Genomic DNA, 21,539 nt, shown 5'->3' with positions numbered 1-21,539 from the left:
CTGGACGATGTCCCCATACGCAGCCGCGTCCCCGACCCCTGGACGTGCCCCCGTCCCCAGCCGTGCCCCCTGGACGTGTCCCCCCAGCCGCGTCCCGGTCCCCAGCCGTGTGTCCCCCCCCCCCCCCGTGGACTGCCGGCCCCCCTCGGTCCCGGCGCCCTGGCTTCCCCCCCGCGTGCCCGCGCCACGTCGCGGGGCCACCCCCCGGGCGCGGGTGGGGGCGGCTCCGCCTCGTCCCTGCCCCGGGCGCCGCCGCCGTGCCCGTCAGCGGGGATTAGCGCGGGGCCGGGGCCGGGGGGCGGCGGGGCCGATGCGGGGCGGCGGCAGGCGGGCACCATGAAGGACCGGCTGGAGCAGCTGCGGGCGGTGGGCGACCCCGCGGGGACGTGCCGGGGGGACACGCGTGGGGCGCGGGGCGACGCGCGGGGGGGGGGGGAACGGGGGGCGGGGGGGCGTCCCCCGGCCGGCGCGCGCTGCCCCCACGGCGGGGCGCAGGGGGGGAGAGGGGGGGGGGTGCGTGGGGCTGAGCCCCCCGGTTCCCGAGCGGGTGCGGGGCGCGCGTGGGGTCCCACGGCCCACGCTCCGTCCGTGTCGGGGGTCTGGGGGCGCCGCCCCGCCCCACGGCGCGCAGCCCCCCCCCCCCCCCCCCCCGTGGGGCCGGGATTTAGCGGGGATTACGGAGCCAGCGCCCGGGATCAGGGGCTGGGGAGGGCGCGGGGGGGATTAACGTTATTTTTACCCCAGCGGGGACAGCGCCGGGGGGGCGAGAAGGCCTCCTCGGGGAGCCCCCGGTGGAGGCCGGGGCCGTAGAGCCCCGTACCGGGGCGCCCCGTCCCCATCCACGTCCCCGTCCCCTCGCCGTGCCCCAGCCCAGCAAGCCGTTAATTCCCCCCGGCCAGATGTGAGCCCCGCTCTGCCATGCACAGATGGCACCCGGCCGCCCCCCCTCCTCTCCCCTCGCTGCTCGGGGTCCCCCGTGTCCCCTCCCCGCGTCCCCGACCCGCCTCGGGGTGTCCCCGGGGTCCCCTGAGCGCCCCCCCGGCGCCCCCCGCAGAAGCAGGATGCGGAGGACGATGCCGACGAGCTGGAGATCGCCGTCGACAACACGGCTTTCATGGACGAGTTCTTCGCCGAGGTGCGGGGCGGCGGGGGCGGCGTGAGGAGGCCTTGGGGGGGGGGGCTGCCTCCTGACACCCCCCTCTTCACCCCCCCAGATCGAGGAGACCCGGCAGAACATCGACAAGATCTCGGAGAACGTGGAGGAGGCCAAGAAGCTCTACAGCGTCATCCTCTCGGCCCCCATCCCTGAGCAGAGTGAGTGTGGGGGCCCCATGCGTGTGTGCGTCCCCCCCCCCAAACCCCCAAACAGGGCCGGGGGGGGCCCTCCCTGTGCCCTCTCCCTGGCGGCTCAGGGCCTGCTGTCCCCGCAGAGACCAAAGACGAGCTGGAGCAGCTCACGGCCGACATCAAGAAGATGGCCAACAGCGTGCGGAACAAGCTGAAGAGTGAGCGGCCACGTCCCCGGCCCGGGCGTCCCCCGGGGGGGCGCACGGTGCCCTGACGGGTGTGGGGGGGGGTCTCGCTGCTGGCAGGCATGGAGAGGAACATCGAGCAAGACGAGGAGCGCTCCTCCGCCGACCTGCGCATACGCAAGTCCCAGGTGAGGCCCGGCGGCACCGTCCCTGTCCCCCGGGGGTGGGACGTCACCCCCCAGTCACCGGACCCACCTCTCATTCCTGTCCCCCGGGGGCTGGGGACATGCTTTGCCTGGGTGTCCCCGGATCCGCGTCTCATTCCTGTCCCTGGTGCCCATGGGTGTCCCCAGCCTCGTGCCCCTGTCCATGGTCCTGTCCCCCGTGGCTGGGACGTGCCGTGGCCAGGGTGTCCCCGTCCCGATTTCCCCGTCCCGGTGTCCCCATTCCCAGCTCTTGGTCCTGCCCCCTGAGGCTGGGACATGCCATGCCCAGGGCGTCCCCATCCCAACGTTCCCATCCCGATGTCCCCGTACCCGTCCCCAGCATTCAGTCGCGTTCCCTGGGGTGGGACATGCCGTGCCCAGGCTCTACCCATCCCAATGTCCCCATTCCAACGTCCCCATCCTGAACTCTTGGTCCTGGCCACACCTGGAGTGTCCCTATTCCAGCGTCCCCATCCCAACGTCCCCATCCCTGTCCCTAATTCTTGTTCCTGCCCCCTGAGGCTGGGAGGCACCGTGCCCGAGGCGTCCCCATCTCCACGCCCCCCTCCCAGTGTCCCCATTCCCGTCCCCTGGGGTGGGACACGCCATGCCCGCGGTGTCCCCGTCCCGACGTCCCCACCCCGACGTCCCGTCCCCAGCACTCGGTCCTGTCTCGGAAATTCGTCGACGTGATGACCAAGTACAACGAGGCGCAGGTCGATTTCCGGGAGCGCAGCAAGGGCCGGATCCAGCGCCAGCTGGAGATCAGTGCGTGCCCCCTCCCCCGCCACAGGCCCCGCTCCCCCCCAAAAAAACTGGGCGGGGCCTATCCCACACGCCCCGCCCCCTTTTGGTGGCGTGGGCGGAGCCTGTGGTGGCCCTGACCCCGCGCAGCCGGCAAGAACACGACGGACGAGGAGCTGGAGGAGATGCTGGAGAGCGGGAACCCCGCCATCTTCACCGCGGGGGTGAGCCCGGGGGCACGGGGGGCACGGGGGGCTGGGGGCCCGGCCCGCCCCCGCTGACCCCCCCCCCCCGAACCCCCCTGCAGATCGTGGACTCGCAGATCTCGAAGCAGGCGCTGAGCGAGATCGAGGGGCGGCACAAGGACATCGTGCGGCTGGAGAGCAGCATCAAGGAGCTGCACGACATGTTCGTCGACATCGCCATGCTGGTGGAGAACCAGGCACGGCGCTGGGACGGGCGGGGGACGGCCTGGGGGGGGGGGGGACGGGCAGGGACCCACGGGCGGGACAGGACGGGGACGGGGACCTGGGCACGGGACAGGATGGGGACACAAGGACCCCTGCGTGAGTCCCCGGGGAGGGGGCGCCCCGCAGCGCAGCATCCCCCTCCCCCTGGGAGCGCGTCCTGTGCCCCCCCAGCAATGCGAGGAGCCGCCGCGTGCTTCCCCCCCTTCCTTCCGCTGCCCCCCCGCCCCGTAGGGAGCCATGATTGACCGCATAGAGAACAACATGGACCAGTCCGTGGGCTTCGTGGAGCGCGCCGTGGCCGACACCAAAAAGGCCGTGAAGTACCAAAGCGAGGCCAGGAGGGTGAGACAGAGCGACGGCCCCGGCGCCCCCCAGTGTCCCCACCCACCCCCGGCAGCCCCCAGCATCCCCAGGGCACCCGCTACGTCCCCCTGCACCCCTTTGTGGTGGTCTCGCTGGGGACAGTTGCCCTCGTCATCGGACTCGCGGTGGGGCTGAACAAGAAGTAGCCCCCGGGCCGGTGCTGCCGCCCGTAAGTAGCCGGGGGCAGGCAGAGCCGGGGGGCTCTCGCTGCTCCGGTGTCGGCGGGGGGCTCTGCGCCCCCGTGCCGGGCTGTGCCTCTGCGGTGCTTCGGTTCCCGCTGCTGCCTCTGGGGCTGGGTCACCGGGCCCTGCCAGGTGCTCGGGTCTGCGATGCTGGGGCCCTGCGGTGCTCGGGGGCTGGGTTTCGTCTCTGCGCTTGGCTCCGCAGCCCCTCGCCCCCGTGCCTCTGTCTCGGAGCTGACGCCTCCCCCTTCCCCTCCTCTAGACGCTCCCAACCGTCCCAGCGCTGACGTCTCCCCGCGGACCCTCCCGGCTCCGCTCCCTCCTCTCCGCGTTGCTCCTGGACCCACGCCTGCCCCCTCGACCTCCTCCCTCTGCCGCCGCTGGAGCGCTACCCCCGGGCCGTCCCCGCTCCCCCCGGACCACCCGTCTTCCCCTGGACCATCCCCGTGTCCCCCGGGGGAAGGGGCCAGGGCTCGACGATTCCCTTTGCCGGTGCTGGTAAACCACCTCCTGCCAACCTGCCTCTTGGCAGCGGGAGCGAGGGGCCCCAGAGGAACGAGCAGTGACAGCGGCCGACGCGGGGACACGTCCCCTTCCCCGCGCTGGCGCGTGGCCGCCCCTCCCGGGGACACCAGCACCGCTCCCACCTGCCCCGCTGCCTTCCCAGCCCATCCCTCGCCCCCCGCCCCGTGCCGCTCGCGTCCCAGCCTCACCGCCGCTCTCTCCCCACGCAGAAGAAGATCATGATCATGATCTGCTGCGTTATCCTCGCTGTCATCTTGGCTGCCAGCATCGGGAGCATCTTCGCCTGAGGCCCCGACCGCTGCCTGCAGGTGACGGGGCGCCCGCGGGGCCGGGGGGGTGGCGGTGACACCCCTCCCCGGGCGGGGACGCCGCGGAGGGATAGGGGCGGCCACCTCCCCTGCTCCCCCTTGGCAGGTGGCCTTCCCCCTCCTGCCCGGATGATCCTGCCCGCGGCTCCAGCCCCGGGACCCGCCTGCCAAGCCCCAAGGACGTCGTTCCGCTGCAGCCCGGAGGAGCGCAGGTCGCCTGCCCTGCTCCCGCTCCCTCCCGCCGCCGAGCGCGTGCCCCAAAGCCCCCCCCTGCTTCCTGCCCTCGATCCGGGGTCCTGCGCAGAGCAGCTCCCTCCTCACCGGCACGGAGCGGCCGGAGGAGCCGTGCTCCTCCCCGGGGCAGCGCACGGAGGGCTCAGCCTCGCCCGGTGTCGGAGGAGGAGGCTCTCCTCTCGCTTGGAGCTCGCCTGCGGCGATCCCTCCGTGTCGCCACTCTCCAGACGTGCCGCACCCGCGCCGGGCCCCTCCTTCTGAATAAAGAGATCACCCACGCTCTGCCCCGGGGCGCTGTCTGGGGGAGATGCATCGGTCACCTCCCGGTGTCCCATCCCCACGTCTGCGCCTCCAGAAACCATAGCGGCAGACGCACGTTCTCAAAGAAGGGTTTATTCCCGGCCCTGCCCGCTGCCTACACCCTGTGCTTCAGGAAGTATTTGCCCCAGTAGCGTCCCTTCAGCTCCAGGTCGCGGGGGCTGAGGTACTTGCGCATGCCCAGCATGTTGGCGGTGACGACGCGCTCGAAGGTCCAGGGGTTCTGGTTGTTGAGCCTCCTCTCCTCCTCCTCCCGCCGCATCTGCTGCAGGCTGTCGCGGCTGACGGGGACGGCGGGGAAGGGCAGCTTCCTGGCCACCTGCGTGAGGAAGGGCTTCACCTCCTCAAACTCGCAGCGCCCGCCCACCTCCACCACCAGCCGCCCGCTCTTCACCGCCGTCACGTAGTGGTCGATGGGGCCCTTGCCGCCCCCCATGCGGTGGCCCAGGCTCTTCCGCGTCACCGCCTTGTGGGGGGCCGGCACGCGCCAGACGGCGAACATGGTCTTGGGGTCCATGCAGCGCCCGATGGTCAGCCGGATCATCTCGAAGTGCCCCCAGTGCAGGTAGCCGCCCCCCAGCGCCTGCGGGAGGGCACGGGCTGAGGGGCAGCCGCCGGGGGCCGGGTCGTGCCGGTGCCCCCCGCCTTCCCCCTGCTTCGGGGGGCAGCGGTCTCACGCCGCCGTCCCCTGGCTGCCGGCCCCGTGGGGACGCGGGGACTGCCCCAGCCTTCCGTCCCGCTCACCAGGATCCCGTACTGCCCCTGCGTCAGCTCGGTGGCGTCCCGCGAGGGCCCGCGGATGTCACGCAGCCGCCGCGGCTCCCGCTGCACTTTGGGCACGGCCGGCACCTTCTCCATGAACTTCAGCTTCGTCCTCTCGGGGAACGTCACGCCTGCCGGGACACGGGGCTCACCGCTACGCCCGGGCCGGCACCGGGCACCGGGCCCCGCCGCCGCCCCCCGCCCCCCGCCTGCCCTTACCGCTGTAGTCGGGGGGCATCGCCCAGCTCCTGAGGCCCGCACGGGGAGCGGCGCCGCCGGCACCTGCGCGCACAGCGGGGTCAGGGCGGGCACCGGGGGCACCGGGGGGGGGGCCGCGCGTCCCGGCAGTCCCGGGAATGCCCCCCCCGGCCCCCCACAGCCTCCCCCGGTCCCCCCGGTCCCCCCTCCCGGCCCCCTCCGGTCCCCCCGGCTCCCTCCTGCTTCCTCCCCGGCCCCCCCCGGTCCCTCCCGGCCCCCCCCGCCCCCTCGGGGTTCCCCCCCATCCCCCCGGTCCCTCTCGGTCCCCCCCAGCCTCCCCCCTGGTCCCCCTCCGGTCCCTCCCGGTCCCCCCGGTCCCTTCCAGCCTCCCCCCTGGTCCCCCTCCGGTCCCCCCCGGTCCCTTCCAGCCTCCCCCCGGTCCCCCCCGCCCCCTCCCGGTTCCCCCCCGACCTCCGCCGGCCGCCGCCGGCCGCGCCAGCCGCCACCACCCCATGGCCGGAAGTGCCCTCAGGGCGCCGCCATCCGGGTCCTTCCCCCCGGGCCGCCCGGCGGGGCGCACTTCCGCCGGTCCGTCCCCTTTCCCTGCTCGGCGCACCCGGGAACCGCGCCGCGGAACTTGGGTTCCGGGAGCGCTCGGTTCCCCTCCCCCTCCCCCCTCCCCCCCCCGCAGCCGCCCCGGTGCGGCCGCCGAGCCCGCAGGGCGCCGGGCAGGGCTCCCGGCACGGCCTCCCCCCACGCTGCGCTCCCCCAGGGGCCCGTCCCCGTCCCGCTGCCCCGTCCGAGGCGAGAGGGGCCGCGAGGCACGGCCGTAAGGGGACGCGGAGAGGGCTGTGCTGCAAATGGCTCTTTATTGACGCTGCGGTGCCCCTCGGCGGCATCAGTAGGTGCTGAAGACGGCGCGGATGTGCTCCCCGTCCTGCGGCTTGTACACGCCGACCCCTGCGGGGGGGTACGGGCGTGAGGCCAGGCTGCCGGGCTCCCCCAGAACAGCCCCGCCGAGCCCCCCGGCCGCTGCCCACCTTCCTGCAGCGCGTCGGCGCCGCTGAAGAACTGCCAGAAGGTCCTGTCGGCATCGCTGCCCGCCAGCCCGTGGATGGACACCACCATGGGGCCCCAGGACGTCGGCTTCGTCTTGAAGCTGCGGGCGAGGCCGGGTGGTGGGATCGGGGCCGGGGTGGTGGCAGCAGTGCCCGCCGCCCCCGCCGCTCACCTGAATTCATTGGGCTCGGCCTCCTCCGCTGCCTGCAGCACAGCCAGCAGCGTGGAGCCGGCCGGGACGCTCACGGTGGTGGAGATGTCGAAGGGCTTTCCCTTCAGGTCGTTGCTGACGGAGTAGTGCACCGTGATCGGGGGCCCTGGGGGGCAGAGGGGTGGGCTGGGAGCTGCGGCAGGGCCACAGCATCGCCCCGCGGGGCTAGGGGTGGCCGGTACCTTCCTGAGCCGTCATGGCCTGGCTTGGGGTCAGGGTCAGCTGCGGGATGGTGACCGCGACGACGCTGCAGTCTAGGCTGGCAGCGTCGAGGTAGGGTCTGTGCACCAGGGCCGGCAGCGCTTGGGCAACAGCCATGGGCTGCTGCAGCTGGTGGCTGTAGACAGCAGAGAAAGCCTGGGCACAGTCCCACTCCCGTGGGGCGTAGAACTTGCTGGCAGTTTCCAGCACCTGCATGGCCAGCGACGTGCTGTAGATGTTCCCAATCACGCCGTTCCCTTCTGCCTGCTTGTCGAGGAAGCTGTTGGCCACCTCTTTCAACGCCTCTTGTAGCAGGTCTTGTGTGTCATGGAGCTGTGTCCGGTCGTACACGCACTCCAGCGCCAGCGCCATCACAGCCTGGGTGTCTGCGTGGTCCCGGTGTCACCGCCTGCTTGGCAGGGGCAGAGCCACCGGGAGCACGGGGCTGGGGGGGACCCTTACCCACGTCGATCTGGCTTTCGGGGTTCAGCAGCTGCTTGGCCAGGACGATGGCATCCTGTTTGTAGTCACCCGTACTCGTCAAGCACAGCGCCAGCACGTCCAGGCCCACGCTGTACAGGGTGGTCAGCGGGACACCATACTCCTCTGCAAGCAGTGGGGTGCCGTGAGCCCGCGGAGGGGCGGTGTGCGGTGGGGAGTGGGGTCCCTGCGCCGCCCTGTACCCCCCTCAGCCCCCGTACCCAGTCTGGCCACCTCCTTGTGCGTTTTCTGCTCCAGGGCTTGGAGCAGGTTGACGCTGTGCCCCTGTGACTCGACGTGCTGGGGATTGTGGCAGGAGGAGAGGAGGGCGAGGGTGTACAGGGCCACTTGTCCTGAGGACATGTCTGTGGGGACAGAAAGCAGTTGGGGCGTGCGGGGTGCCTGGAGCAGGGACCCTGACCCCAGTGGGGCCGAGCTGCCACTGGCAGCGGGGAGACAGCCAGCCCCACAGTGCCAGCAGGGGTGACAGGGTGCAGGGGTGCCCCCCGAGGCACCCCCCTACCTTTCTCTGCTCTCTTCACCGCGTCCTCCTCGATCTGCTTGAGCAGGTGCTGCCGGGCATTGCTGCCGGTGGCTCCGGCCAGGTTGAAGGCCAGCAGCACGCTGGGGTTCGGGATCTCGGACTCTGCTACCGATCTCTCCAGGATCTGCAGCATCCGGGTGAGCTCCTGGGGCGGGATGTCTGGGGCGAGAGGGAGCGGGCGCTCGCTGGGACGTTGCCAGAGACCCCGCGCCCTCCCTGACGGGCTTTGCCCCCGGTCCCTCCGCCAGTGTCCCCGCGGGAGGGCTGGCACTCACCACAGCCCTGGGGAGCTGTGCCTGCCGCCCCGCTGCCCAGCAGGGCCAGCAGCACCCCGATGCTGAGAGCTGCGCTGAGCATCCTCCCGTCCTCAGGGCCAGCAGTCCGCGCTGTGCCTGTCCCTCGCCGTGTCCTCTCTCTTTTAAGCTGTCTCCAGCAGAGACGGGGTGAGCTTTTGTGCCCTCCTGCTGTCCTGGCACCACCAAGCACCTAGTGGCTTATCTACGTGCTTGGCACAGGCACCCAAGGGTGCTCCAAGGATACCAGCTGGCCTGTGGTGCAGCAGGATGGGGCTGGGCTGGGCTGAACGGGGCTGGGACCAGCTGAACAGGTTTGGGCTGAGCCCAGCTGGCGCTGGGACCGCGCCTGGCACCGACACTGTGCCTGGCACTGAGACCGAGACCGTGCCTGGTACCAGCCCCACCTGGTATGTCCGTGCCATGACCCTCCGCCCCCCGAACTGGCCCCAAAATGACCCTTCTAGTGCGTGCAGATCACCCTCTGCTGCCAGGGAGAAAAGCTGGGACGTGGCCCGGTGTTGCTGAGGAGCCACCGAGGACATGGTGGGGTCACCAACCCCTCTCGGGTGTCCCCTAGCAGGGGTCCGAGCCGTGGAGATGTCGGTGCTGGGGATGGGGTGCTTTGCCCCACCGGGCTGTCACTGCCTCCCTTGTGCGTTGCCACGCAGGGACCGGGACGGGGACGGGGACGGGGACGGGGACGGGACCAGAGGGAGGACGGGGAGCAGGGACAGGGGAAGGAGTGGGGCCAGATGAGGGCAGCCCAGCAGTGATGGGGCGCAGCTGGGCGCAGGGGGCGGCCGGGACCGCCCGCCCTCCCATTGGGGCAGCCGGCCTCGGGCCAGGTGTAAAAGCCCCCAGCGGGCCCACCCCTGCTCACCCTCCATCTCCTCTGCTGTGATGAAGGCTCAGGGGTGGCTCACGCTCCTCCTTGTGACCACAGCCAGGGCGTGGGCCAGGGCATGGGATGCCCTGGGTAAGAGGCGAGGGGGTGCCCCCGGGCATGGTGGCTGTGCCCCACCTTGTGTTTTTCTCACCCTGCAGGGTGGGTTTGCGTTAAGGGCTGCTCCCTCAGGACCATCACAGCTCTGCAGGGATCCCTTCTCTGCCCCCCTCTGGCTGTAAATGGGGGGGGGTCTCCTGGTCCCTCTGTGCTAAGGCACCACCTGGCTGGGTCCCCCCCTGGCTAATTCCCCGTCCCATCCCAGTCCAGGTGCGTTGTGGCAGTGGGCGGCTCTCGGTGGCGGTGCCAGCCGGGCTGCTGGGGACCGGAGCCATCAGGGAGCTGTGGCTGGGCTCCGGCTGCGGTGTGACCGGTGCTGACGGGGGCAGGTACCGCCTGGAGCACCCCCTCACGGCCTGTGGAACCATCCTGCAGGTGAGGGGACGGGGATGGTGCCAGCACGTGTCCCTGGTGGAGGTGTTTGGAGGGAAGTGTGCCCCCACGGGAGGGCTGGGAGCCGGGCGTCCCCCCTGCCCTGCGGGACGGGAGTCACGCCAGGCGGGCACGTTGGCTCCTCGACCTGCAGGTGAGCTCCCCGAGGGGCGGATCCCAGCAGAGCCTGGAGGGTTGGGGCACTTGTGCCTGGGTGGAAGCACCAGTTGGGATTTTGGGTGGGTGCAGAGGAGCAGGTAAAGCTTTCCTGGGTCAGCCCCAGCACAAATCTGGCTCCTGGTCCCCCCCCAAAATGGGTGCTGGGAGCAGGGAGGGGACACTGCTCTGAGCCGGGTGACACCTCTGGCCCTGTGTCTCGTGGTTGCCGCAGCTCCTCCCAGACACCGTCCGCTACAGCAACGTCCTCCACTACCGCCCGCTGGCTGCGGGGCCCGTGGCTCACCCCGCTCCCTTCTCCCTCCCCGTGGAGTGCCGCTACCCCAGGTGAGCACAGTGCCCTGCGTGCCGTGCCCCGGGACCCCTGGTCCCGGTGTGCCGCCCGTCCCAGCAGGGAGGGCTGCCTCGCTGCAGGGTGCTGCCTTGCTGCAGGAGGGGCAGCGCTTCCTCGGGGGCTGTGCAGCCCACCTGGGTCCCCTTCGGCTCCACCGTCACCCACCGGAGACGCCTGCGCTTCGCCCTGGACGCGTATGACCGTGAGTGCTGCAGCCCCGTGACCCGCTCGCTGGGACCCTGCGGCAGGGGGTGGCACCAGGCACCCACGGCCGCCTGTCCCCAGGGTCCTGGTCCTCCCGCCTGCCCCTGCCCACCTTCCTGCTGGGCGAGCTGATCAACATCCAGGCATCGGTGGCTGCCGACATGCGCCTGCCCCTCCAAGTCTTCGTGGATGAGTGCGTGGCCAGCCCCGGCGCGGCGTCGCAGGTGACGTACCAGCTCATCGGGGACGGCGGGTGAGTGCGGGGACAGGGGGTGTGCGTAGCGCCGCGTCCCACGCTGGGGGCGGCTGTGCCCACCTTCTCCCCTCTGTGCCCCCCCCAGGTGCCTGCTGGATGGGCGGCTCGGCCGCTCGCGGTTCCTCCCGCAGCGCAGGGGCGGCGCGCTGCGCTTCCAGCTGGACACCTTCCTCTTCCCCAACGCCTCCAGCCCCCAGGTGCGTGCCGGGGGCGCAGGGATGGACGGCGGGGTCCCTGCGGGGCAGTTCTGGCAGGAGGGTGCCTGTCCCCACAGATCTTCCTCCGCTGTCACCTGCGGGCAGCGGTGGCGGGGGCCGGTGGCAGCAAGGCCTGCTCCTATGACCGCACGGCGGCCGCCTGGCGCTCCCTGGACGGCGCCGACTGCTCCTGCTGCGGCTCCCCAGCTGGCTGCAGGGCCCGGCGGCGGCGGGACAGCGGAGCAGGTAAGAGCTGGGAGCACGGGACGGTGCTGGTGCTGTGAGCGCAGCACTGCCCACGGCGTCTCCCTGCAGGACTGCTGGGCGCAGCCAGCCTCCGCCTGCAGTTGCTCTCGGCATCACCCAGCTCGCCCACGGCACCGCAGCCTGGCACAGCCCCGCCGCACTGCCCCTCGGCCCCGGTGCTGCGTGGGGACCAGAGGGACTCAGGTGAGTGCGGGGTGCCTGCCGTGGGACGCGGGGGTCCCCTGTGCCCCCTCACCTCCTCGCTTCTCCCCGCAGGGCCAGCGCTCCCGGTTCCTGCCACCACGCTGGTCATGGTGGCCATGGGCTCCATCCTCGCTGCCGTGGGTGCGCTGGGCTGCTACTGCTCCGTGCGGCGCTACCGCAGCCAGCACCAGGCGGTGGCACCGGGGGAGCCCCGCGCCGTGGCCATGGCCCCCACTGGAGCCGATGGTGCCCAGGTTCCTCCCGTGGACCCTGCTGCTGCGTGAGCCCACCTGCTTTGGCAATAAAGGTGGAACAAAGCTGGATCGCTGCGGGGTGTCTTGGGTGCGTCCCTGGGTGCCGGGGCTGCGGCTTGTCCTGGTGCCCCCGTGTACCCCCGAGTGTCCCGTTGGACACCCCATGCTGCCCACCGTGCTGGGGGCTTGCACCCTTCTTTGCTTTCCTCTGTGTTGTCCAAAAATGCACCCACAGTGGAGGCATCCCTTATCTGGGGGTGCTCCCGTGGGTGCTGGGGGCAGAGATGGGGCTTCTGGTGGGGAAGGGGGTGAGCGTGGAGGTGGTGGGGGTGGGCTGTGTCCCCAGTAAGGGGATGCGGCTCGGTGGGATGCTGTTGCTCAACAGCAAGGAGCAAGGTGAAGGCCGCAGGGGAGGGTCGAGGTATGCGGGATGTTTAATTAGTGATTGGTTTTGTTTGCTCCTCTACACCTGAGCCCTCGGCTTCTGCTCCTGGCAGGGTGCCACTGAGAAGGATCAAAAGACCGGGAGCCCAAGGGCGAGGCCACACGGTGGCCCTGGGCCAGGGGGAGAGGAGCTGGCACTGGGATGTACTGGGATGTACTGGTGCTCGTGACTGGCTGGGTCAACACAGCTGCTGCAGGGGGGAACCGGGGGGGGTTTGGGGTGATGCCGGCTCTGCCGTGGCTCCGGGGGCTGCTCCAGCAAAGTGGGGGCAGAGCTGGCACGTACCGGGGGAGCACCGGGGGCTGTGGTGCAGGGGCGCCGGGGGGAGCGGGGCAGGGGACGTGGGGACCCAGCTGGGCTGGGGGTGCCCAGGAGCTGCTCCTGCTCCAGCCCCCCCGGCTGCATTGGCTGAGGGGGGGGCTCCGCTCTGCGCATCGCTGCCCGCGGGGAGGAGACGTTCCTGCGCCTAATGGCCCTTGATGGAGCCTTCTTCCAGGAACTCGCTGCAGGGCTTTTTATTTTTTTATTTTTTTCTCCTCTCTCCCTTTTGAGTTGTAAACAGCGCGATGGGGGCTGCGAAGCGGGGGAGCTTTAGCACTCCCCTCGCGTGTTTTCCCCCCCCCCAGCCCACGCGTGGGTAGGGTGGGAGCGGGGGCCGGGAGGGGACTCGGGCGCTGGGTGCCCCTCCGGTAGGAGGGTCCGAGCACCGGGGCGCCCCCTCCCCTTGCCAGACCCCCCCCCCCCCCCCCACGGGGCCGCCCCTGACATCACGGGGCGGCTCCAATCGGCGCCCGTCGGTGCGGGAGGGGGGCGGCCCCGGGGCGACGGGGGGGGCACGGGGATTCGGGGGGTGTAGATGGAGGCGGGGGGGCTCCGGTGGCCGCTCTGCCCCTGCCGCCTCCATGCAGGGGATGGGGACGCTGCGGCTGGGGAGCCGCGCCGTCATGTACACGGCCGAGACCCTCCCCAAGGGCAAGAACCGAGTGATGGGGGTGAGTTGGAACCGGGGGGGGGGCATCGCTGCTTGCCCCCTTCTCCCCTCCCTAGCCTCGCTGCACCTCCCCAACTCCCCCTCTTAACATCCCTGGGGGGCTCTGTCCCCGTGGGTGCTGCCAGACCCTGAGTGTGTGCATGGGGGGGGGGGGCCAGGGACATTCCCCCCCCAGCACCGAGGAGTTAATTTGGGGTTGGAGTGAGGAGTGTGTGCTCTTTGCCTGCCCTCCCATGCCTTGCACTGCCCTGTGTGGGGTCTGTGGGTGCGGGGACCCCCTCCCCTCCTGTGGGGTTTGAGCTCCGCGATGGGGCTGAAGCCCATCTCTCCCCCCACATCCTGAGCTGTGGGGCTGCCCCAGGGGAGGGGGGATCCAGAGCTGCCCCCCCCCCCCCCTCAACTGACAGATGCCCCCCGCCCCGCTCAGACCATCCAGATCATGACCGGCTTCATGCACATCGGCTTCGGGATCGTCCTGACCACGCTCACCAACGTCTACACCTCGGTCTTCGTCATCGGCGAGATCCCCTTCCTGGGCGGCGTGTCTGTGCGTAGCGCGGGGAGGGGGCTGCCAGCCGTGTCCCCCCCCAGCCTGGGGACCGGGACCGGGATGGGGTCGGGGCTGGCCGTATGGGGGGGGCATGTCTGTGCTGTGGGGGCGTTGCGTGGGTCTGGGGGTGCGGCAGCTGACTGCCCCCTCTCTCCCGGCGCAGTTCATCATCTCGGGCTGCCTCTCCATCGGGGCAGAGAAGAGCCCCACGGAATGCGCGGTGAGTGTGCCCCCACCCCGAATTTGGGGGAGGGAGGGAGCAGCATGAGCATGGGCGAACCCCGCTGGGGCAAAGCCGTGTCCCCGTTTGAAACCTGTGCTGAGGCTATTTTTGTAAATGAGCTATTTGAGGGAAGAATGATGGGCAAGGAGGAAAAAAAAAAAAAAGCACCCAGCTGGGCTGGAAATGAGCCCTTTTTGCTGTGTCAGCAGAGTCGCTGGGGGGCTCAGGGTGTACCGGGGTCCCGGGGCCAGCGCTGGGAGGTCCGGGGGCGGCTCAGAGCCGTTACCCATGGCTGCAGGCTTGGGGCAGAGGGGCTTGCTGCCAGCCCCAAAGCCTCCCCGCACCCTCAGGTGAAAGGCAGCCAGACCATGAACGTCATCAGCGCCATCTTCGCGCTGCTGGGCATCGTCGCCTTCATCGTTGACCTCAACCTGAACGGGCTGTACCGCTCTGGCTTCGACTACTACAGCTATCTCGTCCTGGTAAGCAGGGGCAAGGCCGTGCCTCAGCTTCCCCTGCCTGGGTGGCATTCAGCTTTTTGGGAACCCTCTCCCTCCCTTTGTCACTCGATCTGGACGCTGCCTGAGCCCCTCCTGTGGGCTGCTGCCGTGGGGCTCTTTCCCAGCCCCGCTGGGGAGCCCAGGGCTGGGGGTGCCCATGCGGTGGGGTCATGCACCCGACCTGTTTCAGGCTGGTACCTCGGGTGCTGGCTTTTGCCCTGGAAGTGGCCAGTTCCATACGTGTACCGCAAAAGCAGCGAGGCGAAGGGCACAGAGCAAAACCTTAGTGCCCGCAAAGGCTCAGCTGCTGTGCATGGGATGAGTGGGAGATAGGGAAAACCACTACGGGGTGGGGTCTGCCCCGTGCAGCTGAGCCTGGGTTCTGCTGATGGTGCTTTCCCCACCCTGGAGCTCGCAGGGAACGGCATCTCCATCGTGCTGCTCATCTTCACCATCCTGGAGTTCTGCATTGCTGTCGCCACTGCCAATTTCTGGTGCCGGGCAACCCGCCTGAGCTCCAATGAGGTAGGGGGGTGAGGCAGTGGGCAAAGTGTGGGGGGCCAACCCCCATCCAGGGCTGAGCGCTGCCTCTTTTCTCCCTCCCCAGGCCATGCTGATTGTGCCCAGCGCCACACGGGCAGACTTGGCCGTGCCACCGGCAGAGCTGCCACAGCCACCCAGCTACACCGAGGTGACCGAGTGGCCTGCAGAGAGGGGTGGCCCCTGGCACCTGAGGGGGCTGGGGACCCCCCTGACCCTCGCGTGGCATCCATCTCTGTGTGCTTCTCTATCTTGCAGCTGGTCGCCCCTGAAGTGTAGTCAGGCCCTGAGGACGTCCCTGAGAGGGGCACTGGGTCCCCTCGGTGTGCCCGAAGCCACCCGCAGCCAGTGCCCAGACCAGGGCCTTCAGCATCCCCCTCTCACCGCGCTGTGGGCTGGGGCGTGCTGGTAGCCCCCAGCCCCACCGCTGAGCTTGCCCCCTTCCCTCCTGCCTGCCGGTGGATCTTGGCTCACCCCTGTCCCTGGCTCACCCTTATGGGGGGCTACTTGTGCGTGCCGGCTGCTCTGGGGGCCTCTGCAGGGTGCGCTGGGCATGGGCTGGGGCCCCGGACCCGCCGGGGGCAGCGGTGCTGCTGCTAGCTTGGAGGCTGTGCAGCAGCCGGACTCTTTCTGCGTCGGCTCATACTGCTCCGGCTTTGTTATATCTTGGAAATAAATACTGAGGCCAGGCCTGGCTCTGTTTCTCTTGGGGGGTTTCTCAGCCCGGGGACTGCCTCATGGCAGCTGCTGGCCATCAGGTGAGGAGCCAGAGCTGTGCCACAGCCCAGGAGCAGTTTTGGGTCGAGTTACGTGTTTTCTTTCTTGTTTCAGTCAACCCCTCCCCATGCTCGCACCGCTCAGCCAAAACCTCATGGATTATTCACTTGCTGTCAGTTATTTCTGTTCCCAGCTCTGAAAAAATAATGAGCCGGTTCGGGAGGAAAAGCCCCAGAGAAGGGAGGTAGTGCGGAAGGAGAGGCTCTCACCGCTCGCGCTGCGGTCACAGTGCATTAAACTCTGGCTCCTCACCCATGGCTCCTGAGGCACGAGCCCCTCTGTCCACACAGCTCAGTGCCGGCGTTTTTGGGAGCCTGTGACTGCTGCCCTCACCCTGTCCTATAGGGTCCTCAGGGCTGGGTCCCCACACACCCCGCTGCAGTGGGCTGAGCTGTGGGGTGCCCCTTCCCCACTCTCTGGGCCTTGACACAGCAACAATTCGGAGCCCCTGAATCTTTACACTTGCAGCTTTTGAGCAGGAATATGTGTTTCAAGGCTCTTCTGGAGATTTTGCAGGCTTGAAAACCCCCCGGGGAGCTGGGGGAATGTTGCAGGGCTGGGACAGCGAGCAGCAGGGTCCAGGGGGCTGGGTGCACAGAGGATCTGTGTCCACGTGCACAGGGCAGGAGCTGCTCTTCGGGGTCCCTGCTAGAGAGAAAGGGTCCTTGGGGACAGCCAAGCCTGGAGGAGGGGGCTGCCCTTGTTTTGCGGGCCCAGAGGGAGTCCCTGCACTCCAGGTTAGCACAGGGGGGAGTCCGAGGGATCTGCACAGCGCAGCCCCTCCACGGCGTTGTGTCTGGGGCACAGACCAGGGACGACATCAGCACAGGGACTGTGGAGCATCGCGTGTTTGCGGTGAAAACACCGGGGCTGCTCCGTCTTCCCAGGGACAGGCGGAGATAAAAGCCAGCTCTTGTGCTTTTGCTAGCTGAAGCCCGCCCCAGAAAACGTGGCTTTCTCATTAAGGACCCAGTGCCGCAACAGCCCTGCCAGAAACACGGGCTTGGAAGAGAAGACAAGTATTGGCGATTGGTATTTTTATGGGGATATAAAGTCTTCCACAGGAAGCAGAAACTTTCTGTGAAAAGCAATTACCATCACAATCTGTTTTCCTTGGAAGAGGCAGGGATTTGGGTTGGAAGGAGGCTCTCGGTCACACCAGGCTCCCTGAGGCGCCGGGTCGGCGTGGGGGGGCTCCCCAGCGCCTGCGCCCCACAGGCTGCGTCCCCGCGCTCCCTCCTGGAGCCTGGGGGGGAGGCGGGGCGGCGGAGGAAGGATTTCCAGCTGTTGGGAGAGCAAATCCCGGCTTAAAAAAAAGTCGCTGTGTACAGCGGCGAAGCAGATGGGGGCTGGCCGGCTGCGGCGTCCAGGGCTTGCCACTTCCCAGCATCTGCTCAGCCAGGCGCTCGAAAGCTTCACCTCCTCTGGCATCGGTTTCCAAAATAAATTGTAACATCCTACCTTGGGCTCCTGCCATCCCCAGCTGGACCTGGCTTTATTTAGAAAGGGAAGAGCGCTTTCTCCACGGATCCCCCCTTCAGAAACGGGGTTTTAAGGCACTTAAGCGAGTCCTGCTGCTGGGACGAGCGTGGTCACGGCTGTTTCCGGCTGAAAGGCTGAAACTCCAGGAATGCTTTAGGAGCCTGAAAACGTGGATTTGGGAGGAAATCCACCGTAGCGGGCGGTTTCGGCTGGGAACACAAGCCGCTGCTCCCGGTGGAGGACAACAAGGCTAACGACGGGATCTGGGCATTTCCACGGGGGCTGTAGCGTGCCCTCCCGTGTGCTGCCGCGGCGGGTGTGCAGCCAGCACGAGCGCACCAGCGTCGGGGTGTCACCTGCTCACCGGCAGAAACCGAGCGCTGAGAGCCATCAGGAGCACAGCCGGCAGGCTGAAACTCCTCCGTGCCCCTGTTTTCCCTGGAAAGCTGCACCCCGAGGTGAGACGCAGCCCGGCTCACTGCGGGGAGCTTCCAGACCCGGGTGTCTTCCCAAGGGCGACACCGCCACTGGGCGTCAGCGGTGACAAGGTGGGCAGGGGACGCTAGCTCAGGTGGCTCTGTGCCCACGTGCAGTGCCACGGCACATGCCAGGGACAGTTTCCACATGCATTTCCACACAGAAGCTGCCCTCTCCACTTGTGCTGCTGGCCAGGCCCCGCTCCCGCTTCCACGGCCTCACCCTGCGCACTGACACGGTGCCAGCCCCCGATGCACCCGGCCGGCAGGGATGGCAACCTTTGGAAATGTCCCCAGAAGAAAATAAAGCCCTGTGGGGATGTGTGACAAAGCAGCCATGCCCTGGGGTCTCTGCAAACCCAGCGGCGAGTGGAGGAGCTGCCGGTCCCTCCGTGCCCATGGGGGCACCACGCGGTGGCTGTGGTGGCTGACCAAACGCCGGTGTCCCCGTCCCCCTTGATTCCCGTGGGCTCCCAGCCCAGCGCTGCCTTTGGCCGCCCAAGGAAGCTGAGTGGGGCCGGAGCAAGCGTCCCAGCTCCCTCTAGGGCCAAAGCAAAGAAAAAGGCACTTCGGAAAGCTGACCCGAACACCGCCTGCTGGAGCTGCGCTGCGGAGGGCCCTGTCTTGCCCTGGGTCAGCGCTGGGGCTGCAGATTCTGCAGATTCCCGCAGCTGCACGCGTGCCCTGTGGCCGCGCTCAGCTCAGGTGCGTTTCGCCGCAGCCCGGCAGTTTGGTACGCCACAAAACAGCCTTGGAAGTGCTCCCACGCATCCCACTGCCCCCCAAACCTTCCCCACGCCCGTTGCAGGGGTGGAGGGGCCCAGCCGGGGGGGCTGCAGCCGTGCTTTGCCCGCAGGCGAGGGCACGGGGGGGGCACCCGCCTGCCGCCCGTCCCACCCGCACCCGTCCCACGGGTGCCGATTTGCCAGGGCGCGTGTGGAGCCAGCGGCAGGGTCCCCACCGTCCCGGCTGTTCCTCCATCCGGGGGGGAAGCGGCTGTTTTCTGGCAGAGCCAGAAGCCGGTGGCCCGAGGAGGGAGGAAGGGGCCCCCCAGCTGCCCCCCGGGAGTTCTCGCCATGTGCAGTGGCTGCGTTCCCAGGCTGAGCTCTCATTTCCTAGCGGAAACAACCGCATCCCCTTTCCCTTCGGAAGGGGAGCGAGCCCCCCAGCTCGCGCCTGCGGGTGGGCTGCTGTCAGCAGGGACAGGCCCGCGGGGTCGAGGCATCCGGGAGGGAAGGAGAACCCTGAAAAACATAAAAAGGCAGCAAAGGAGCTCCCTTAGCTCCTCCGCGGACTGACACGGTTTGCGATGTTCGCACCGTGCCCCGTTTCACTCCCTTTTTTCCCCGTAAGGCAAGCACCGGGGCCGGACGCCTCACAGCAGCTGTAACGAGCTGCCCGAGGAGCCAAATACCTGGGACGGGCAACTGCCAGCGTTAGGTATTTCTGCTGCCCCGGGGCAGGCAGACGAGGCTCTGGCGGGTGGCTGATTACAGGGATGATGAGCCAAGGGCCCGCAGGCAGGAGGCAGCCCGGGCAGGGCCCGGGGCATGCCGACCCCCCAGCCCCCGGCGGCGGTGCCCACCTCGGGCTCGCAGGGCGGACACGTGTGTGGGTTTTGCAGCCTCTCTCCCTTCTGTTGGCAAAGCCCCCTCATTGAGCAAGAGCAGCCTGACGGGATTTCCATGAGCAAACTTCCTGCGGGGAACAAAGGGCAGCAGGACCGCGTTCCCCGGCCAGCTGGTGCTCCAGCAAACTCCCGGGGGCACCGGGACCGCCGGCAGCGGGCAGGGGCAGGAAGGCGAGCTCAGGCTGAGCGAGGTATGGGGCAGGGATGTAGCACGGGACATCCCCAGGGCCCCGTCCTTCAGCCTCCCCAGCCCCGCTCTGCCCGCAGGCGATGGCAGCCACGGTGACGGACTCCGGCGGCGTGAGGATCATCACGGAGGTCATCCCGGCCACGGACCCGCGTGCGGCCCAGCTGGCCTCCAGCTCCGTCCCACCCGCGCCCGCCGTGTCCTCGTTCCAAGTCAGGGGCTTCAGAAAGGCACAGCCCAAATTGCTGGGGGTGAGACCGCGGCGTCCCGGGGGCACAGCCCCTCGGTGCCGTGCCGGTGGCAGTGGGATAGGGGTGGGACACGGCTCACGGCGATGCCCATCCTCGCCGACGCACCGGCAGTGCCTGGGGATCCCTCTCCCCTGTCCTTTCCCAGACCATCCACATCGTCACCGGCATCATTCACTTCTGCCTCGGGATCATCCTGACTGCGGCAGAGCACAGGGCCTTTTCCCTTCCTGTGGCCAGCGGGATCCTCTTCTGGCTCGGGGTCCTGGTAAGCAGGGCACTCCGGGGCTTCCGCCCCTCACCACCCGAGAGATCTCAGGGGATCTGCCGCTAGGGGCGGATCCCCTGGTCACCAGGATCTCCTTGTACGCCCTCATCTTATGCCCACAGTCCCCCTGGGGATGGAGGGCTCCTAAGGGCAGACCCAAACACTAGTGGGGCTCCGGGACGTGTGACAGGGAAGGTGCGGCCTCACTGCTGGCTCTCTCCCTCATCTCTTTTCCGAGCAGCTCCTGGTCTCAGGCTCTCTCCTAGTGGAAAGTGACAAAAGAGAGAACATCCTGCTGGTAAGAGCTTTGCATTGCTTCTGCCGCCTCTGCCTACCCCAGCAGCTGGTAGGACCCCCGCGGGCCCGCACCGAGGGCCTGTCCCACCCTCCGGAGGCGCCCAGCTCTCCGCTCGCCGAGCAGAGCGCGGCCGAGCCTTCCAACGTCAGGGCGTCTACGAGGCCTGGCCGAGCTGCGCTCGGATGACGGAGGAGAAGTGTCACCAAAGGTGGCACCGCTCGAAGCAGCTTCTCCCGCGGCTTTGTCGCCTCGCTGGCTCTCCGGGCAGGGCAGGCGTCCGAGTGCCGGCCGCACGGCGGCACTGAGTGCCGGCGGCCGACGCGGTGCGACCCGTACAGGTGAAGGCCTGCTGCGTCGTCAACGCCGGGGTCGTCCTCAGCACCCTGGTGGCCACCCTCATCCACGCCGCGGCCATCACTCGCAGCATCCCCGGCTGCGACGGCGGCCCGCTCTACCAGCTGAGGCAGGAGTGGTGCTTCAACGCCAACACCAAGGTACAGCCGGGGGCCGCGGGGCGCCGGGGGGGGGGACACCGGGAGCTGCCGGCGGGCGAGCCGCCAGCCCCCGGGGCCCCGCTGCCGGCAGGTGCTGAGCAACGGGCTGGACGCCGTGGCGGTGCTCTTCTGCCTGCTCGAGTTCTGCGCGGCGGTGGCGGCGCTGGCCTTCGGCTGCTCGGCCGTCAGGCGGCACAGCTACACGCGCATGGTGAGCGGCGCCCCGCGCAACGCCCCGCGCCCCCCGCGCCCCCCGCGGCCTGCAGCCCGGCCTCCTCCGCCTCTGCCCCGCAGGCGCTGTAGCGGAACCGGGCACGGCCCCGCCGCCGCACGGGCCCCACGGACCAGGCCCGGGCCCCACGGACCAGGCCCGGGTCCCGAAGCCTCAGCGGAAGCCCCCCCGCGGGACCCCCAATAAACGCCTCCCCCCCCCCCGCCGCGGCCTCGCGTCTCTCCGTGCCCGCAGGGGTCGGGAGGGGGGCGAGCGCCGGGACGGGGGCGAGCACCGGGACGGAGGGGGGGGGGGGGTGAAGCCGCTGCCCGGCACAAACATGGCGGCCGCTGCCCGGCACAAACATGGCGGGGCGTGCGGGGGGGGGGGGGGGGGGGG

The 21,539-nt window shown here is 69.4% G+C and overlaps 6 protein-coding genes across 6 annotated transcripts; 4 read left to right on the top strand and 2 right to left on the bottom strand.

The window, feature by feature from the left end:
• The first annotated feature begins 336 nt into the window (after window positions 1-336).
• On the top strand, window positions 337-4,732 carry STX3 (syntaxin 3). The gene is made up of 11 exons (XM_035539636.2): window positions 337-366; window positions 1,055-1,135; window positions 1,215-1,314; window positions 1,431-1,505; window positions 1,593-1,660; window positions 2,338-2,446; window positions 2,573-2,646; window positions 2,730-2,864; window positions 3,124-3,234; window positions 4,172-4,270; window positions 4,377-4,732. Exons 1-10 carry the CDS (start codon window positions 337-339, stop codon window positions 4,247-4,249), a joined length of 861 nt encoding a protein of 286 aa, XP_035395529.1. The 3' UTR covers window positions 4,250-4,270; window positions 4,377-4,732.
• A 149-nt stretch (window positions 4,733-4,881) lies between these two features.
• Window positions 4,882-6,380, bottom strand: MRPL16 (mitochondrial ribosomal protein L16). The gene is made up of 4 exons (XM_035539592.2): window positions 6,254-6,380; window positions 5,804-5,866; window positions 5,567-5,715; window positions 4,882-5,405 (listed from the first exon to the last, which is right to left on the bottom strand). Exons 1-4 carry the CDS (start codon window positions 6,294-6,296, stop codon window positions 4,920-4,922), a joined length of 741 nt encoding a protein of 246 aa, XP_035395485.1. The 5' UTR covers window positions 6,297-6,380; the 3' UTR covers window positions 4,882-4,919.
• Window positions 6,381-6,680: 300 nt separating this feature from the next.
• CBLIF (cobalamin binding intrinsic factor) lies at window positions 6,681-8,634 on the bottom strand. Its single transcript, XM_035539204.1, has 8 exons — window positions 8,553-8,634; window positions 8,257-8,436; window positions 7,955-8,098; window positions 7,716-7,859; window positions 7,299-7,639; window positions 7,014-7,234; window positions 6,823-6,941; window positions 6,681-6,742 (listed from the first exon to the last, which is right to left on the bottom strand). The coding sequence occupies exons 1-8, from the start codon at window positions 8,632-8,634 to the stop codon at window positions 6,681-6,683; spliced, it is 1,293 nt and encodes a 430-aa protein (XP_035395097.1).
• Window positions 8,635-8,993: 359 nt separating this feature from the next.
• Window positions 8,994-11,850, top strand: LOC118244317 (zona pellucida sperm-binding protein 3-like). Its single transcript, XM_050711126.1, has 9 exons — window positions 8,994-9,036; window positions 9,782-9,951; window positions 10,340-10,452; window positions 10,558-10,661; window positions 10,745-10,916; window positions 11,005-11,116; window positions 11,194-11,362; window positions 11,432-11,566; window positions 11,639-11,850. The coding sequence occupies exons 1-9, from the start codon at window positions 8,994-8,996 to the stop codon at window positions 11,848-11,850; spliced, it is 1,230 nt and encodes a 409-aa protein (XP_050567083.1).
• A 1,317-nt stretch (window positions 11,851-13,167) lies between these two features.
• LOC118244316 (membrane-spanning 4-domains subfamily A member 12-like) lies at window positions 13,168-15,348 on the top strand. Its single transcript, XM_035539202.1, has 7 exons — window positions 13,168-13,257; window positions 13,684-13,803; window positions 13,970-14,026; window positions 14,380-14,511; window positions 14,941-15,054; window positions 15,137-15,220; window positions 15,328-15,348. The coding sequence occupies exons 1-7, from the start codon at window positions 13,168-13,170 to the stop codon at window positions 15,346-15,348; spliced, it is 618 nt and encodes a 205-aa protein (XP_035395095.1).
• Window positions 15,349-19,704: 4,356 nt separating this feature from the next.
• LOC118244315 (membrane-spanning 4-domains subfamily A member 15-like) lies at window positions 19,705-21,232 on the top strand. Its single transcript, XM_050711125.1, has 6 exons — window positions 19,705-19,872; window positions 20,018-20,137; window positions 20,379-20,435; window positions 20,774-20,929; window positions 21,021-21,140; window positions 21,224-21,232. The coding sequence occupies exons 1-6, from the start codon at window positions 19,705-19,707 to the stop codon at window positions 21,230-21,232; spliced, it is 630 nt and encodes a 209-aa protein (XP_050567082.1).
• Window positions 21,233-21,539: the final 307 nt, after the last annotated feature.

This window comes from Cygnus atratus, chromosome 5 (assembly GCF_013377495.2).
Source record: "Cygnus atratus isolate AKBS03 ecotype Queensland, Australia chromosome 5, CAtr_DNAZoo_HiC_assembly, whole genome shotgun sequence".
Taxonomy (NCBI): Eukaryota; Metazoa; Chordata; class Aves; order Anseriformes; family Anatidae; genus Cygnus; species Cygnus atratus.
Note: the sequence above shows the minus strand (reverse complement) of the source record. Positions and strands in the feature narration are given on the sequence as shown.